Source organism: Corythoichthys intestinalis, chromosome 1 (assembly GCF_030265065.1).
Source record: "Corythoichthys intestinalis isolate RoL2023-P3 chromosome 1, ASM3026506v1, whole genome shotgun sequence".
Lineage (NCBI taxonomy): Eukaryota > Metazoa > Chordata > Actinopteri > Syngnathiformes > Syngnathidae > Corythoichthys > Corythoichthys intestinalis.
In genome coordinates this window covers 63,288,370-63,307,170 of record NC_080395.1, presented here as the reverse complement: position 1 = coordinate 63,307,170, position 18,801 = coordinate 63,288,370, and the positions used below count along the sequence as shown (strand labels likewise).

Sequence of the window (18,801 nt, the reverse complement as noted above, 5' to 3'; positions counted from 1 at the left end):
TTGACGAGACATTGTAGAAGTTGTCGCACTTGCTCGTCGTTGATACTCTCGTCGACTCGGTCCATTTTTGCGTGTAGAAAATTTTGAGAATGTCGGTGATTTTGCGCTGAACCGGAAACAACAGTCTGAGCGGACTAATTATAGTCCATTTCCACCACGTCACACGCGTTGACGTGACGCGAAGTCAGAAAAAAAGGAAGGAGCAAGTGAGGCTACGGCGCAGGGTCGTAAATCGGGTCTTCGTTGTCAGCGCAGGTCTGACGCGAAAGCATAACTCGGCCATTAACAAGACAATTTTTAAAGATGTGTGTTTTATTGTGGGCAGGGCAGCTTTAAACCACTCATCATTGATTGGGCACACACCTGACCTAAATAGTTTGGTAAAAATTGGTTTTAATTGCACTTTAAGTCTCCTTAGGCGGAGGGTTCACTTACTTATTTTTGCCCCTTCTGTCATTGTTTGATGCTATCCTCATTAAAATACGAAAACCTATAAATGTTTGGGTTGTTTTAGTTAAAGCAGACACTGTTTTTTCCATCTGTGTGAATTTGTAAAAGATCAGATCACATTTGATGGTGATTTTATGCAGAAATGTGAGAAATTCCAAAAGGTTCAGATACTTTTTCATACCACTGTACGTACAGTAAATGAGTTATCATTGTTAACTGTAAATTTGAAAATCAACTCCATGTCATCAAGCAAAAATGTTTAGTTATCTCACAGTTGTCTTAGTCATGATAAGTACGTTTCATGAAGCCTTGGATTCATAAAGTGTAATTTGGTTGCCTGTTTTTATTTCCAATCGCAGCCCCGTCACCCAACTTTGCTTTAGCTTTATAGGACAAGTGAGTACACTGGCCAACAATTTGTATTTTTCATTTTCTGTTTAATGGGTTTTTAAAAACCTGATTCTATACCATTTTTGCTCACTGATTTCAAATCTGCCAGCAGTTATTTTCTGTTAACTTTAGTCTTCATGCATTGGCATTTTTAATAACCTTCTATTACATTCATATTATTATTATTATTATTATTATTATACAGATTCTTCATATATTTTCCACCCGTTATAACTTTTCACTCCTTTGCTTAGTTATATGATTTTTTTCTGAATTGTTGTCAACATTAGCTTGTCATAGTTGATGGTTTTTCACATATCGGAGCACTTTGACAGTAATTCACATTGTTTCTCCTGAGTCTGCTGTTGTCTAAAACATGACATAACAAGTAATACTTTGCTACATATTGTTACTTTTGGGCGATTTCCAAGTATTAGCTGTAATATAAAGATATATAACACATAAAATACATATAACTTTGTTAAAATGATCATTTTGAAATTATTTTGCAAAAAGCAAAAAAAAAAAAAAAAAAAAAAGAAAAAAAAAATCTAAATCTTGATTTGCAAAAACAAACAAACAAACAAAACAAAACAAAAACTAACATTACCCCATAAAAACACGGCATCCACATAAGTGGACATCACTATAATTAGCATTTGGTATACATGTGTGGCCTACATGACCAAAAATGAAATGTCAATTGTAATTTTACATATATATTTTTATTACTAGTCATTATTGCATTTTTAAGTATAATTTGTATATATTCTATATGACTCAATGAAACGATCAAATTCATAAAATGTTAAAAACAACAACATTAATCAAACTAAAATGAATAAAAACAGAAATATACTCTGCTTATGGCCCCCAATGCCACTCTAAAGTATATTCTCTCTCTCTCTCTCTCTCTCTCTCTCTCTCTCTCTCTCTCTCTCTCTCTCTCTCTCTCTCTCTCTCTCTGTCTCTCTCTCTCTCTCTCTCTCTCTCTCTTTTTAAATTTTATATCATTTATCTCATTGCCTACCATTGATAACGATAGACGTTCAATTCATTTAAACAAGCCGAGATAGCAGTGAATGACTCTCCCAGATAATTTCAATTCAATTTATCCACACACACATCCATTTTTACAAAGTGTACATCATCTAATAATGGGACCATGTGTGAATCAGGTCTTCTTAAGAAGCTACTCAAAGCTTATAGACAGGAGGCTGTGTACATTAAGACCATCAAAAGACGAAAATTATAAGAAGAGCAGAAAGGGTGAATCGTAGCACCTTATAGTATCCTCGTACAATAACACACTTAGAAACAATAACATTAAACAGTAAATACACAGACAAAAAAAGAAGAAAGAGACGAAAACAAAAAATGGCCGCCAATGAGTGTCCTATTTAGAGTATAAGCAGAAGAGGTTGGATGGATTGCCGAATGAATATATTAGAAAAATATAAATAAATAAAAAGAAAATGTGAAGTGGTTGATTTGATATGCATGAACACAGGCAGAGCACAGACATTCGTACTGGATCTTAGATGCAATCAATATTAATTCAAGATCGACATTCTGTCAAGGTGCCGTCTCTAGGTATTGATATGACGTGCCACAAGGTCAGATAATAAGCAGACAAAAATACGTGACTTGCAGTAACATTTGTCCATTCAGTGCAAGGGTTGTCATTTTCAAATTAATGGTAAAAATGATGAAACTTGCTCAGCTTTCCTGTGAGCGACTCGGCTTCACTAAGAATAAAGATGGACATGGCATGCCAGGGACTGCGAGGAATGACTTCAAGAGGCGCACATTGTGAAGGCACACCCTAGATCAGCTTCTCTTCGTTAAAGTAGCTGTCAGAGGCAATACAGTAATCCAGTTTTAATGGCCGTACCCCTTCCCCCACCCTGATGTAATGGCCACAGACATACCGCCGCGCCGCTTTTAAAGGGAGGAGCGTCAAAACCAAGTCACCACTATGTCCTTTGCATCTCATTTGACAGCACTCGCATGAGCTAAGAAGTGAACTCAGGTCCTTCCCCCTCGTGACTAAATCGGGCATATTACTCCAGGCCAGTGATTCCCAACCCTTGTAAAATGGGACCTGAGTATGCATTGATACATCATCAGGTGTGCAGAACGTGCAGCAGGAAATATTAGATTTTTAACCTAGTTTTTATGCCAAATTCATCTTTCTTCATTACAAATATATCTTTGTTCATCAATCCATTGTGGTCAAGTTATGAAAAATTCACATGGTCCACAAGAAATTGCAGTCTTCAGATTCCATGGGAAGTCTGAAATTAAGTTCACTCACTTTTTCCGATTATTTGATCATAATTCAAATATAATGGGTGTGGGTAAAAATCTCAGCTCAGTCCTGTTACCTAATTTTATTTATGATAATTGTTTCCAAATTTTCTTGGCTTGGGGGGATATGGTGGAAAACCAGAGGAGAAAGATATGCCATGCTAATTTTTAGCTGTCCTCAAACGTTATTAGTGCAAAAGCACACTTTTCACTGAACTCTCACTGTGACTGAACTTAACTCTCTCTATGTATACCACCCGTCCGGTAATGCACATCTGAATGCAATGACTAACGTTGTATTAATTCAAATGCTCATAAAACAACTGATTGACAAACAGCAAGGGTTGGTTTGAATGACAGAGGATTAGCCCCAATCGGGTGGGAATGGTGTTTTGTTTTTCTTCCAGGTTTACACCTGTTACCAGGGCCGGAGTGGGACTCATTTTCAGCCCTGGAATTTCATACCTCAGACCAGCCCACTTTATATAATTTGAAATAGGGATATCCCGATCGCATATTATTGCACCCGAGTCCGAGTCACCTGATTCTGAGAATCTGCCGATACTGAGTCCCGATCAGATATTGATATTTTGAATAAAAGATACAGACACGTTACAGTACTGTACTTCCTATTCCTCTTTCTCTGGGAGTGTTCCTGTCAGGCTCCGGGCTGGGCAAGTGTGTGGGTGTGTCTGTCATCCCATTACAGGGCCACCACATGACTGGTGGAACAGCGGCAGGTTTCAGCAGTCACCATCTGCCTAAATAAGCCAGCCAGAGATCCACCACGTCGCTGGCTTGTCTCTTTCAGTCCACTCTTAGTGATTTCTCGCGTTGTGAATATTTCCAATTATACTCATGTGATCATTGATCTTTTTGCTTTGTCCTAGGATCTCGCCTACGCCGCTCATCAATTGGTACCTTTGCCCAGGTTCTCCATGCCAAAGACCCCTGTATTAAAGACCTCTGTATTAAATACATTATTTGACTGCCTATCCTCTCCATCTCACTTGCCTGTTTTGGGGTTCTCTGCCCACAATAATAGCAGATGCGGAGGATAAAACATTTGTATTATTGTTTCTATTCGCAATGCCATTGTATTTCTGGATTATTTTGTTACCTTTAGCTCTTATTTATTTATTTATTTATTTATTAAATATCGGTGAACTGCCCAAAACAGTGAGTTTCCTTGTGCACTGCCCGACGGCTAGCTAACATTGAATGTCCTCCAATAAAACATGAGGCTTGGTCTTTGTCTTGTTTTCAAATAAAGTAATTCGTTTCAGTTTGTGAAACTGCGACAAAGAAACAGGCATGCATTTGACACGACTGCACACGCTGGTATACAAATACCATGTAGACGACATATTTCACTTGAGCTACATGCTATAAGTATAGGTTAGCTTCCATACAACAGGACTTATGAACACATTTAGCTCATATAGCTTTTCCCCTTAAACACATATATAAAGTGGTACCTCTACATACGAAGTTAATTCGTTCCAGGACCTTGTTTGTAAGTCGAAATGGTCGTATGTTGAGCAGGATGTTCCCATATGAATACATTATAATTCCATTAATTCGTTCCACAGCCCAAAAACCTACTCTAAATCCTTAATAAATACTGCTGGTACTATTACAAATGGTAATTACACATAGGAAAACAAATACATTATTAATAAACACCGGAATAATAAAATAATAATAATCATTCCTGTAATAATGTAACGAATCGGGTTCTAACGTGGCAGATGCGTTTTGCTTGCTGTACCTGAACGCAGCGCGTTGCTGACCTGACAGAGAGAAGGAGCGGTTCGGTTAAAAGTTTACTTTCACTTTTAATGTTTTTTTGAGAACACCGTCAACTATGGCGGACAGCAGGCATATTGTGTTAGACAAGTTCTGAAATAAATGATAAAAACCTCCCTAAACTGACGATTTCTTTGGCAATGTTACCATAATAATAAATGTCACCTTAATTTATAAAGACTAGCGAACTGAGGTTGGAGGAGGAACGTGGAGATCGTAGACATTCTATGGCCGCATTGTTGAGCCAGTTTACAAATGCACATCCCATACTCATATTTTTCTATCATTTGCATCTTCATTTCAACGGAAAGCTTCACCTTTTTCCTTGTTTCACCACCTGTACCAACCATTTTGGAAACTTCTGTTGATTTCTCTCACAAGAAAATCCGCCGTGCGTCCGTAGGCAGCGCTGTCACGTCGTCGTATTTCGAGCATTTCATCGGATGGAAAAATAAATGGAGAGTCAAATTTTACATCGGAAGTGGAAAAGATCGTGTGTCGAAGCGATCATAGGTCGAGGTACCACTGTTCTGAATATTAAAAGGTTGGTATAGCAGTAAAATACTTAGATATGTAGTTTCCAAAGAAGAAACGCAACAGAACCCCAGCCCTTTTTTTCTGATCTGTTCAAGTCAATTTCATGCCACTTTAAAGACGCCATCTACAGTGGGTCAAATAAGTATTTAGTCAACCACCAGTTGTGCAAGTTCTCCTACTTGAAAAGATTAGAGATGCCTGTAATTGTCAACATGGGTAAACCTCAACTATGAGAGACAGAATGTGGGAAAAAAACAGAAAATCACATTGTTTGATTTTTAAAGAATTTATTTCCAAATTACAGAGGAAAATAAGTATTTGATCACCTACAAACAACCAAGATTTCTGGCTGTCAAAGAGGTCTAACTTCTTCCAACGCGGTCTAACGAGGTCTAATGAGGCTCCACTCGTTACCTGTATTAATGGCACCTGTTTTAACTCATTATCGGTATAAAAGAAACCTGTCCACAAGCTCAGTCAGTCACACTCCAAACTCCACTATGGCGAAGACCAAAAAGCTGTCGAAGGACACCAGAGACAAAATTGTAGACCTGCACCAGGCTGGGAAGACTGAATCTGCAATAGGTAAAAAGCTTGGTGTAAAGAAATCAACTGTGGGAGCAATTATTAGAAAATAGAAGACATAAAGGACCACTGATAATCTCCCTCGATCTGGGGTTCCATGCAAGATCTCACCCCGTGGCGTCAAAATGATAACAAGAAATCAAATCAAATCAAAAAAATCCCAGAACCACACGGGGGGACCTAGTGAATGACCTACAGAGAGCTGGGACCACAGTAACGAAGGCTACTATCAGTAACACAATGCACCGCCAGGGACTCAAATCCTGCACTGCCAGACGTGTCCCCCTGCTGAAGCCAGTACACGTCCAGGCCCGTCTGCGGTTCGCTAGAGAGCATTTGGATGATCCAGAAGAGGACTGGGAAAATGTGTTATGGTCAGATGAAACCAAAATAGAACTTTTTGGTAGAAGCACAGGTTCTCGTGTTTGGAGGAGAAAGAATACTGAATTGCATCCGAAGAACACCATACCCACTGTGAAGCACAGGGGTGGAAACATCATGCTTTGGGGCTGCTTTTCTGCAAAGGGACCAGGACGACTGATCTGTGTAAAGGAAAGAATGAATGAGGCCATGTATCGAGAGATTTTGAGTGAAAATCTCCTTCCATCAGCAAGGGCATTGAAGATGAGACGTGGCTGGGTCGTTCAGAATGACAATGATCCCAAACACACAGCCAGGGCAACAAAGGAGTGGCTTCGTAAGAAGCATTTCAAGGTCCTGGAGTGGCCCAGCCAGTCTCCAGATCTCAACCCCATAGAAAATCTGTGGAGGAACTTGAAAGTGCGTGTTGCCCAACGACAGCCCCAAAACATCACTGCTCTAGAGGAGATCTGCATGGAGCAATGGGCCAAAATACCAGCATCAGTAGCCACGTTTACATGCTGACTTTTATTCATACCGATTCAAATCATTCCGAATGGAAATTTCAGATCAGCTGTTTACATGTCACTTCATCTATTCCGATCCAGCCTTTACATGTGACTGCCTTTATTCCGAAAGGACGTTTGACAACTGCCGTCTGACATGCACAGATTAATCAAAACAAAGCGTCACGTAGCAAAACATGGAGATCGATCGTCAGAGTGCTGCTGTTTTAACTTTAACCAACTTGTTGTGTTTGTGGGGTCGTATCCGCTTCTGCTGTTTTGCTCTTTTGCCTTGTAGTAGCCGGTTTTCCACCGGTTTCTAATCTGGTCAACGCTCCGGTCTATTCCGGCTTCATGTAACCTCTCGTGAACTTTTTTAAATAGTTCACTGTTCCTCGTTTTACGCCCTTCTAAGCAAGCAATTATATTCAATTCTTTTAAAGTTTGAATTAAATACAATCTTTCCGCCGGACTCCAATTAGGTGCGCTGTGCTTGGAAGCCATGTTGCAAGTGACGTTACTTACGTCACAAAGTGACGTCACCACGTCAGTACGGAGCATGTGCAGAAAGAACGCAACCAGCCACCATTCCGCTTCCCTGTTTACATGATATAATTTTACTTCTAATTGGTTTGGGAAAAGGAATATTCCACCCCTGTGAATCGGAATGAAATTCCATTCGGTTTGGGCCTGTTCATTCCGAATGAGGTGTTTCTATGGAACACATTTATTCGGTTTGAACAAATATTCCGATTGTAATTGGAATATTTGGCTCCATGTAAACGTGGCAACTGTGTGAAAAGCTTGTGAAGAGTTATCCCTCTCTCTCTCTCTCTCTCTCTCTCTCTCTCTCTACATACATACATACATACATACATACATACATACATACATACATACCAGGGGTCGCGTTAACCGGATATTTTCCGTCGTTGACCGGTTTTTTAAAACGGTGACGGAAAAAACTGAAATCCGTCCGTCATTTTGACAGGTTGCAATTCACACCCCAGACCACAGGGTGGCGAGTCAGCATATTAGCTATTGTCTCTCTTAATGCATGACGTCGTTGGCTCTTCTGTCAGAATATTGTAGCGTCACAGGGGTCTGGCGGAGGCACCGTGATTGACACATCAACGCGAGGTTCTTATTGGTGCACCCGGTGTGCCAGCGCGTCATCCAATCACCCAATCACATGACGTCACAACTCCGCCCCCCTGACTGGAGCCGCCATATTGTGTGTCAGCTCGTCATATTTACACATTACCGCTACGTACATGCCTCCTATTACGGCATGTTTTTCTGCTCGTTAATATTAATAATCAAAATGGTGAAGATGAGAGCGAGATGGACTGCTGTAATTCGACAAGAAGTCTGGGCACCAAACGATCACCACAGACTATGTAGTAGTCTTTTTATATCTGGTAAGATGCATTTAATATATATTTAGAAGATTTTGGGCTGACAACCACAATTAAGATCATTGTGTGACGTTGGTGATTGGGGTCTATATCGTTGCCTCTTTTTCTTTGGGGGCGGAGTTGTTGGTAAGCAGAGTAAAAAGGGTTAAAAATACCACGACTTCCGTGTCTAATTTTTCGCCGCCAAGCAAGTGTTACAATATTAATTAAAAATGAATGAAAACTAAATACTATTGAATATGTCATCATTATCATTTAAAACATTTAAGTGACGGGTAAAAATAGACTATGACCGGATTTTTATGACCCTGTCAGTCAAAATGACAAACAACGAAAATGTCTAGCGCAACCTCTGATACATACATATATATATATATATATATGTAGAGAGAGAGAGAGAGATCTGAAGTTATTATGAAACTAACTGAACATGGCAATAGTCTCCACAGCAGCCTGTGCTTTTGTTGTTCAAAGCATTTTAACATAACTTGAGGGAATGTAATATTCAATACTTATTCAGTAGTTCAGAGATGAAAGAAACAGAAAGGAGGGGTGCGAATTAGTTCAACAGGGCTGCAGGTTTGCATGACAAAGTGATAACTGAACACAGTTATTTAAACTACAGTACATTTACTTGACACTTAATAGCATATCTCATGATGATGATGTTACTGGTGTATTTTCAAAAATCAATAAATGCCAGAGACACTGATGACAGTGTGCGTGTGTGAGAGCTTGCGTGTGATTGCTGATGTTTATGTACCATTAAAGCAGACAACCGGTCAAATGGAGTGTAAAATTATACACACGCATAATGAGTGAAGCCCTCAGCAAGAGACTCCCACATGCACAGGAAGCTACTAAATAAGTAATTAACCCTTTATAGAGCACTCATTTAAGTCATCAACTTCCATTGACGGCACTAGACGTCAATCCATTTTGACTGAGAGAGGATGGCAGCAACTGTTTGCAACAAACCTTCCCAATCAAAAGGGATTAGACTTCTAGCACCCTAAATGGTATAGAAACATGAACATTCACAGCCAGTCTTTCCAGTTTATATGAATCAGACATATAATAGTGTCATAATTGGATTGTTTCTATTTTTATTCATTTTGATTTAATTGGGTCATGATGTAGCCATAACCTGTATACCAAATGTTAATGTATATCTATTGTTTAATCCTTTCATACACAAATTATGTTTTTTTCCCCCCTTATTTAAAAAAAAAATACATCCATATATGGCAGGGGTCTCAAATGTGCAGCCAAGGGGCCAATATTTTGTGGCTCCCATTTGACGTATAATTGTAGCATTCGTTCTTCCCACATGTATTTGACAATTAAATAAATAAATTAAGCGGAAAACACTCAAGTGTCTTGAAGTTCTGCTCTGAGACCCCCAATTTGGCCAAATTCCAAAATTGCTCTATATGCATGTGTGATAGATCATTTTAAAGCTTAAAAGCTCAATTTTCTGGATGGGAGAAAATTTTTTAACAGAAGGGCATTTAATTTTTTTTGTTTTAAACCTCTAAGCCCCAACTCGATGTGAGAGCATGAGATAGCATAATTAAAGGCACTATGATTTTAAGTAAGGAGCTATTATCGCGTACTTACCTTGTTTCGATCCAAAAACTTCGTGTAGCATGTCTCACCAAGTGTCAAGACACAGCTGTGAATGGACACAGCCGGACTTTTTGGGGTTTTTATGGGTGAAACACGGTAAGATAACAAGGGTCGCAATGCACAAATCGCAGACATCATAGAGTGGTCCAGATTTTGTTTTTCAAATATTTACCCTTTTAAAAGTTTTTTTTTTTTTTTTTCAATTTTTCTTTGTTTGGACTGATTATTTATTTCCTAAAATATCGGGGGAAATGAGAAACTAACAAAAATACAGCTCAGTGATAGTTATGAGGTAAAATCCGTGACCTATTTACAGACACAATTTTTTTCATTGTGGCATAATTTGTTAAAAAGTTTAAAATATGCACGGGAATAATTTTATAAAGTTGTTTTTTAAAAAACAAACAAACAAACAAACAAAAAAAAAATTAGACATCAATTAATGAATCCAAGCTAAAAATGATATACCCTAATTTTCGGACTATAAGCCGCTACTTTTTTCCCTCACTTTGAATCCTGTGGTTTATAGTCCAGTGCGGCTTATTCGTTGATTTATTTGGGTTAATAGATCGGACTTTATTTTACAGCGGCGTCATAAGACTGCCATAAGACTGCCATAATTAGGACATGACACTAACATGAGCATTAATGAATGCTTATGACAGATGTCATTAAGTGTCATCCGGCAAATTATATCACCAACTCCATTTATGTCAATCCTGGATCTTTTACATCCTTTCAAAGTGAGATAATTTGACATCTGTCATAACCATTCAATAATGCTCATGGCAGTGTCATGTCATAATAATGATGATTTTATGAAAGTCTTATAGCACCACTGTCAAATAAAGTAGCTAACTAGCAATTAATGAAACAACTGGAACAGTAACTGAAGAAATAATTAGCACAGAACATGAATTTTGATATTTAGATATGCAGAGCTGCATTGCATGCTAGGTGGCATGTTGGACAGCAACAATGTTGACAGCAGGTGGCGGCAGAGGTAGACTATCTCCCCCAAGTTGCCAGTGATGGCAAAATGATGCTTCTTGAATTAATGAAGCTTTGGAGCCAGTGGTTCATTTGGTTTTATGACAGACTTATGATGCCGCTGTCAAATAAAGTGTTACCGGTTAATATCTTTTGGTGTAAATATCCCATTCTACATTGAGCACAGCTGCGGCTTATAGTCCAGTGCGGCTTATCTATGAACAAATGCCTTTTTCATGTCAAATTTGGTGGGTGGCGGCTTATAGTCAGGTGCGCCTTATAGTCCAGAAATTACGGTACATTTCGAATATTAAATATAATAACTTACCTTGCTTTTATGGCTGGGTTGAAACAAAAGCGGTCGTGAGGTGTTTGTAAACGGGGGTCTCCAGGGTAAAACGGAAAAATTTAAAATAATTCGGAGGCTTAATGTGGCATGATATTGCAGCACATAGTCATATTGTTCTATCAAACACAAAAGTTCTTTTGGCTTAAAATACAGCAGTTTATTTTAAAGATGGGTGCAAGAGAAGAAACTGCCTTTCCAGCCTTGACTGTGTTTCCTGCCATTAATTAATTAATTAGTTAATTGAAGGCAAACTAAATATTTAAACACCGATAAATACAATATAATTTTTTCAAAATGCAAATTTAAAAACAGTCATGAGTAATTAAAAAATATGAATAATAAATGAAATTATTATTTTTTTAAATAAACCTAAAATATAAATGGAAACACATTAACATAAAATAAATACATTGAAAAAAAAAAGAAGACATTAAATCAAATAAATGTGACCCATGTGTATTTTGCTCTGGGAATTTTTCTTTTCTTTTCTGACCTCACTTAGCCATACCCTTCAATAGGTGTTTCCCAATATCAATTTCTCTCTTTTGCAAATGACCACAACACATACTTTGTGACCTAAACTGGCAGTGAATGAGTTAAGCTAATGATAACTCAAGAACAATTTTGAAACCATTCCGTGAGGCTGAATTTTAAAATTTGTTTAACAAATAAGGAAATCCTTAATCTTTTGGCATCTACGTCTAGTTATAAATAGAAATAAAGATTTATTCTAATACTTTGTCTTCATTAACTGTTTGTTTGTTCATTTTAACAGAGGCGGTTCAGTACGTCGCAACTAATTTAGTTAAATTAGCAGTACTGCATACATCCATATTACATAACGTAAAGATATGTAATATAAAGACTTTAATGCTGTAAAACAGGGTGACCCCCCCAACAATCCAATCTGACTATGAGTGATGGAAGAAAAAAATATATGTTCATCATGATGGAACACTTTAAACATGCCATCTAAGAAACAGTGGTGGATTTTTTTTTTTTTTTTTTTTTTAAATGACGTTCTTCAAATGCCGTCCTCCTGTACGGATGCATTCTTGAAATCTGCTGTTGACATTACTCATTGAGTCCTCATCTGAGCTGGGATACTGTGAATTCCATCCTGAATTCACCATGGTTATTAAAATGGCACATCGTTTACTTGTTCAAGGTCATTGTCTCGCAGTGCTGCCACTTGCTCATGTATGCCAATACGCAAAAATGCCCTTTTTTAAACAGTGGTCAACAGCAGATTTCATTAATGCATTCATGCAGGAGGACGCCATTTTAAAATGAAAATTCAATTATTGTTTCTTAAATAGCACATTTACGGTTTTAATTAACTGTTTCATTGGATGTTAAAAAGTTCCAGGGTTTTTTTTTTTGTTTTTTTTTGGGGGGGGGGGGGGGGTGTCATTTTGAATTATGACTTTTTCTCGTAATATTTCAACTTGTAATATTACATTGCATCATTTTATTCTCATGTTACTTTTTTCTTTTAATATTGCGACTATTTTCTCGTAGTATTGCAATTACTGACTTTATTCTTGTAATATTTCAACTTTAATCTCGTAATATCATTTTTTTTTCGTAATATTGCAACTATTCTCTCATAGTATTACAATTACTGACTTTATTCTTGTAATATTATGACCTTTTCCTCGTAATATTGCAACTTTTTTTTCTCGTAGTATTCCAACGACCGACTTTTCCACGTAATATTTCGACCTTTACTCGTAATATTATGAATTTGTTTTCGAATCCTTTTTGTCTGTCTTTCTTTGGCTCTGAATAGTCTGTCGTTGTTAAGAAAGTGGGGTGCTCTTATTTTATTTTATTTTTTCAGTAAAATAAGTCATAGGAAAAGCATTGATGAAATGGTTTTAGAGGTTAAACAGGAGGTGGCCGTTCAATGAGTAGAACAGCGTGATTGTTATGGCACCTTTCCGGTGTTGTGCGCTTGTGCGTGAGGAAAACTCACGCACGATGATACCAAAAATGCAAAGCGAGCCAAGCACAGGGACTACAAAAGTGTCTCACCGGCGTAGATGTTGTTGACGGTAAAGAAAAGATGAAAGCGTGGCTACAGCAAAGGACACTTCCGTCAACAGCTGCCCGTGCTTCAGCTGCAACTTTCACGCCTTCCGTGACCACAACACTTTAAGAGGCTCAAATGAAAGCTATTTTTCTCGACACACGCTTCCACGCACACGCTCGTGTGGCCATCAACCTCCGACGCCCGCAACTCACCATAGCTGTCTCTTGGTAGGGAGGCAGTCTTTGTTGGAGGCTGTCACTCCCATGGCCATCTGCATCACCGTGATGTATTTCTGGTACTTCATCTTGGAGCTCCTTCTCTCCACTTTGGAGCGCTACTTCGAGGAATCCGAGCCCCGCACGAGCGGCGCAGGTGAGCGTGCGTTCAAAATTCTCCAAAGGTCCCCCGACATCCGCCGCGCGTCCAGCGGCGTCAACAGCGCCATTTCCAGGGGGAGCAGTCCCCGGGGAGCCGAAGGAAAGGTACCACGCCGCCGCCACCCTGCATGTCTGCGCGCCGCCCCTCTAATCTCATTAGAGCTCAGAATAGATTGGCTAATCCATTCAATTTTAGGCAGGACGGGCTCATTGTTGTGGCTCGCCCGGGAGCGACCACTTGTTTCTCTTTGTCCACCCTCTATTTTGTTTAGTTTGATCCCTTCAAAAACAGTGAGAAGAGGAGAGACGGGTGGGATGCGGCGGCGGCGGTGGCAGCATCCATGAGTCTGTGAGGTAGGAAGAGGAGTGCGCTCAGAGAGGAAGAGGAGGAGACGGAGGAGGGGAGAGGGGGGATGAAATGGTTTTAGAGAGGGTTATAACCTACGATCACTGAGAAAAAATCTCAACAACGACGGGCGCCGGTATTGTGTTTAAAGAAACACGGTCAGCAGAGAGAGAAAGTGGGAAAAGATGGAGTAGAAAAACACGTGCACTCAACATGGAAGTAGGGGCAACAAAAAAGGTTTTCTTGTTGTCAAGATGTTTTGATTGGCATTTTAAAAAAATCTAGAGAAAAATGGAGCATACACTGCAATACATACACAAGCATACATTGGTACGACTTGTTCAGATCTGCCACTTCAGTTACAGTTATCTGTTGGTGGTACATCCCATCCCATCCTCCCATGAGGGTTCCTCCATTTCCAGTCTCCAGTGCCTAAGACTTTCACTAAATGCTTCATCTCCCAATTGCGCACATATCCATCAAATGTGGCATTAACCAAGAAGATGCCCTATCCCCACTGCTGTCTTGCATTCATATATACAGTATACATATATGTAAATACAGATAATGCTCAATTTCTCCCAGAAAATAATTGCAATTACAAATGCTTTGGTGGTAATGTCTTCATTTATTGCGCTTGCAATGAAAAAAAAAAAAACAAAAAAAAAAAACACAAAAGAGAATGAAAAAAAAATCATGATCATTTTACACAAAACTCCAAAAATGGGGCGGACAAAAGTATTGGCACCCTTTGAAAAATTGTGTGATGCTTCTCTAATTTGTGTAATTAACAGCACCTGTTACTTATCTGTGGCGAATAACAGGTTTTGGCAATAACTAAATCACACTTGCAGCCAGTTAAAATGCATTAAAGTTGACTCAACCGATGTCCTGTGTCCTTGTGTGTACCACATTGACCATGGAGAAAAGAAAGAAGAGCAAAAAACTTTCTGAGGATTTGAGAAGCAAAATTCCGAGGAAGCATGGGCAATCTCAAGACTACAAGTCCATCTCCAAGGACCTGAATGTTTCTGTGTCTACAGTGCGCAGTGTCATCAATAAGTGTAAAGCCCAACGCACTGTGCTAACCTCCCTAGATGTGGACGGAAAAGAAAAATTGACGAGACATTTCATATAAAGATTGTGCAGGTGGTGTATAAAGAACCTCAACTAACATCAAAACAAGTTCAATCTGTCCTGGAGTCCGAGGGTACAATAGTGTCAACCCGGACTATCCGCCAGCTTCTGAATGAAAAGAGACTCTATGGTAGGATACCCAGGAAGACCCCACTTCTGACCGAGAGACATAAAAAAGCCAGGCTGGAATTTGCCAAAACATACCTGAGAAAGCCAAAAACGTTTTGGAAAAATGTTCTCACAAAAGTAGAGCATTTTGGGGGAAAATGCATCAACTTAGAGACATAGGGAAAAAACGAGGCCTTCAAAGAAAAGAACACGGTCCCTGCAGTCAAATATGGCGGAGGTTCCCTGATGTTGGGGTTGCTTTGCTACCTCTGGCACTGGACAGCTTGACCATGTGCATGGCATTATGAAGTCTGAAGACTACCAACAAATTTTGCAGCATAATGTAGGACCCAGTGTGAGAAAGCTGGGTCTCCCTCAGAGGTCATGGTTCTTCCAACAGGACAATGACCCAAAATACACTTCAAAAAGCACTACAAAATGGTTTGAGAGAAAGCACTGGAGGCTTCTAAAGTGGCCAGCAAGTCCAGACCTGAATCCCATAGAACACCTATGGAGAGATCTGAAAATGGCAGTTTGGAGAAGGCACCCTTCAAATCTCAGAGACCTGGAGCTGTTGGTCAAAGAAGAATGGTCTAAAATTCTAGCAGAGCATAGTAAGAAACTAATGGATGGATACCGAAAGCGGTTGTTCGCAGTTATTTTGTTTAAAGGTTGCGGTACCAAATATTAGGGTGAGGGCGCCAATACTTTTGTCAGGACCATTTTTGGAGTTTGATAATGATTAAATTTATTTTTTCATTCTCTTTTGTGTTTTTTCATTGCAAGCAAAGCAAAATAAATGAAGATATTACTACCAAAGTATTTGTAATTGCATATACAGTGTATCACAAAAATGAGTACACCCCTCATTTCCAAGGTTTTTCAAGAAGATTTACCAATTTTCAAGAAAGCCCGCGTACAGTTAGCTGAAGACATGTCAACAAAGCACATGGGTCATTGGAACCATGTCCTATGGTCTGATGAAACGGGCGGGGTTTCTTGTGTACCGTCTTCAGAAGAGGCTTCCTCCTGGGGTGACAGCCATGCACACCAATTTGATGTAGAGTGTGTAGTATGGTCTGAGCACTAACAGGCTGACCACCACCTCTTCCATCTCTGCAGCAATGCTGACAGCACTCCTGTAACGAGTCACATGACATTTTGGAGGGAAAATGACAAGCAGTACTCAATTTGGACATTTAGGGATGTACGTTTTTTCAAAGGGGTGTACTCACTTTTGTTACAAGGGGTTTAGATATTAATGGCTATATTTTGAGTTATTTTGAGGGGAAAATAAATTAACTCTATTATATAACCTGCACACAGACTATTTTTCATTGTGTCAAAGTGTCATTTTGTCAGTGTTGTCCCATGAAAAGATATGCTTAAATATCTGCAGAAATGTGAGGGGTGTTCTCTCTTTTGTGATACACTGCATCTATTATATACCAGTGATATGAATTAATATTAATGCAGGGGGAAAATGTTTGCAGTGGACAACGGGAAGCCAAATCAATTAAAATGTCACTTAAAAACATTAGGCCCCGATCACATTGATAAGCTGCTGGATTGTTTTTCAGCGAAAACATGCTGAATATTGCCAACAGTCAGCCCTCTTCGTCAGTGTTACATCAGTAGCACTGTTAGCATGTTCGGTACAAAATAAACCCACATCATAGCATAGGAGCTAATACTGCCTGCAGCAAAAATAAAAACTGTCCCCATGTCCATTGACAATGTTGTTTTTGTTCTATTTTACTTTTTTCTGTCAAATTCGTAAGTTAATGTTGATAATCAATTTGAATTAATTATTATTTATTTATTTTATTAATTTTCATTTTTCATTATTAAATGGTCAAAAAATGTACCTTGAGTGTATTTTTATTATTTTTCTTATTCAGGCAAATTCATGAATTTTAAGTCTTTTCTGTTAAAAACAAAACAATGTTAATAAAAGTTGATGTATATGACTTTTTTTCCTTTAATATAAAAAAGGACACAATATTATGCAGAGGTGTACTTATAGTAATAATTTTAGAGACAATTGATGCTATTTACAATAACAGCTTAGAGTTGGTGGGGCGCGAAATGCTTACCTCTTCCCGAGGGAGTGGGGGCAATAGAAAATAATTGAGAAGCACTGCTGTAATGGAAGTGTTCATATGAGGTTCAAGAGGCAGATGAGTCTCCTTGTAGGGTTTAAGATAGACACATCATGTCCCTCAAGTGACAAGAGGCATGTAAACAGTCAACATCCCAACTGATACAGTTCATCACTGAAAACAACTCTCCTATTACTGAAAGAAATTAAATGTGAATGTTAAATGTGTGTAAATCATCTGACAGTGTAACTAAAACTTTAACACTTACTTTGTGAAGGCAAAAATTCATGAGAGCTGATTAGACTGTGCATAATCATATTTCATTCTTTCATTTTCCAAGCCGCTTATTCTCATGACGGTCACTGTGTTGCTGGAGCCAATCTCTGCTAAATGTGGGCAGTAGGCAGGGTGCACCCTGAATCTGTTGCACGCCAGGTATTAAATATGCATTCATTGGTTTCATCTACAAAATCTTGATTAAAAAATTAGCATGTCCATATTTGTAAAATACTGTATTCTAAATTCCATAGCATCAAGTATACGCTATATAATAAGATCTTGTACCAATCTACTGTTTGTGTGGGTAGAAGCTCATTAATTTATTATTTATTTACAGCTCTAAAATTTTGATTGGAATAAAGAACTGAATGAAGACTGTTCCTGTTTTATTTGCATTGGTTAATTGGCAATGTGATTGTATGTTGAACTTGCTTACCATGCATCTTATAATGCATACTGACGTTGGGTTCGTGTACTCGTCCTTAAGCATCTCACAGTCTCTGTGAAGATGCTAATCGATCCAACAATTGATTCAGTGTCAAATTGAGTTGCCAAGTAAACATGAGCTTCAATTGAGATGTCAAGGGTGAAGGGAATCTTGTATGAGTCCATTGGCACATAACAGTCATGTTTTGGTGACTGGATGCTTGTTTACAGATGGTTGTTTAGAATTAAATGTCTTTTCTACTTGTTTAAACGTTGCAATTTTTACAAAAACAATCACACAGTACAGCTTTTTTGCTGTGAACTTCAAATGTAAGGTGAGAAGACAGGCTTCTGTCAGTGTATTTAAATATTTATTGAGAGCCATAAACAGTGTGAAGGTCGAATGAACTGCAATGTATACACCCAGAGGCCTGTTGAGATTGCCCATGTGCCCGAAAAGTAATTGTAGATAATCAGGAATGAAAAACAAAGCAATGCTGAGTGGAAAAACTCAGCAAGTAAAGGCATCCAACACTTGCATAGAACACGCGGGTAAGCAGCTGGTGGGGAAGGTCAGAAGTGCTGTTCTAAGCACTGCTTGATATTGGCAACACAACGTTCACCAAAAACACACCACAAATCACCTTTTTCAAAGTGA

The 18,801-nt window shown here is 38.7% G+C and overlaps 1 protein-coding gene across 12 annotated transcripts in view; it reads right to left on the bottom strand.

The window, feature by feature from the left end:
* Positions 1-14,075, bottom strand: part of tjp1a (tight junction protein 1a) — a 209,536-nt gene extending 195,461 nt beyond the window's left edge. For 10 of the 12 annotated variants that reach the window (XM_057835175.1, XM_057835185.1, XM_057835193.1 and 7 more), the window contains exon 1: positions 13,581-14,074. In XM_057835175.1, coding sequence (XP_057691158.1) covers positions 13,581-13,672 — 92 coding nt within the window. In that variant the 5' untranslated portion in view covers positions 13,673-14,074. Of the gene's footprint in view, positions 1-13,580 lie in introns of all 12 variants that reach the window. The other 2 variants (XM_057835140.1, XM_057835147.1) reach the window with 1 other exon arrangement.
* Between the last annotated feature and the right edge of the window lie 4,726 nt (positions 14,076-18,801).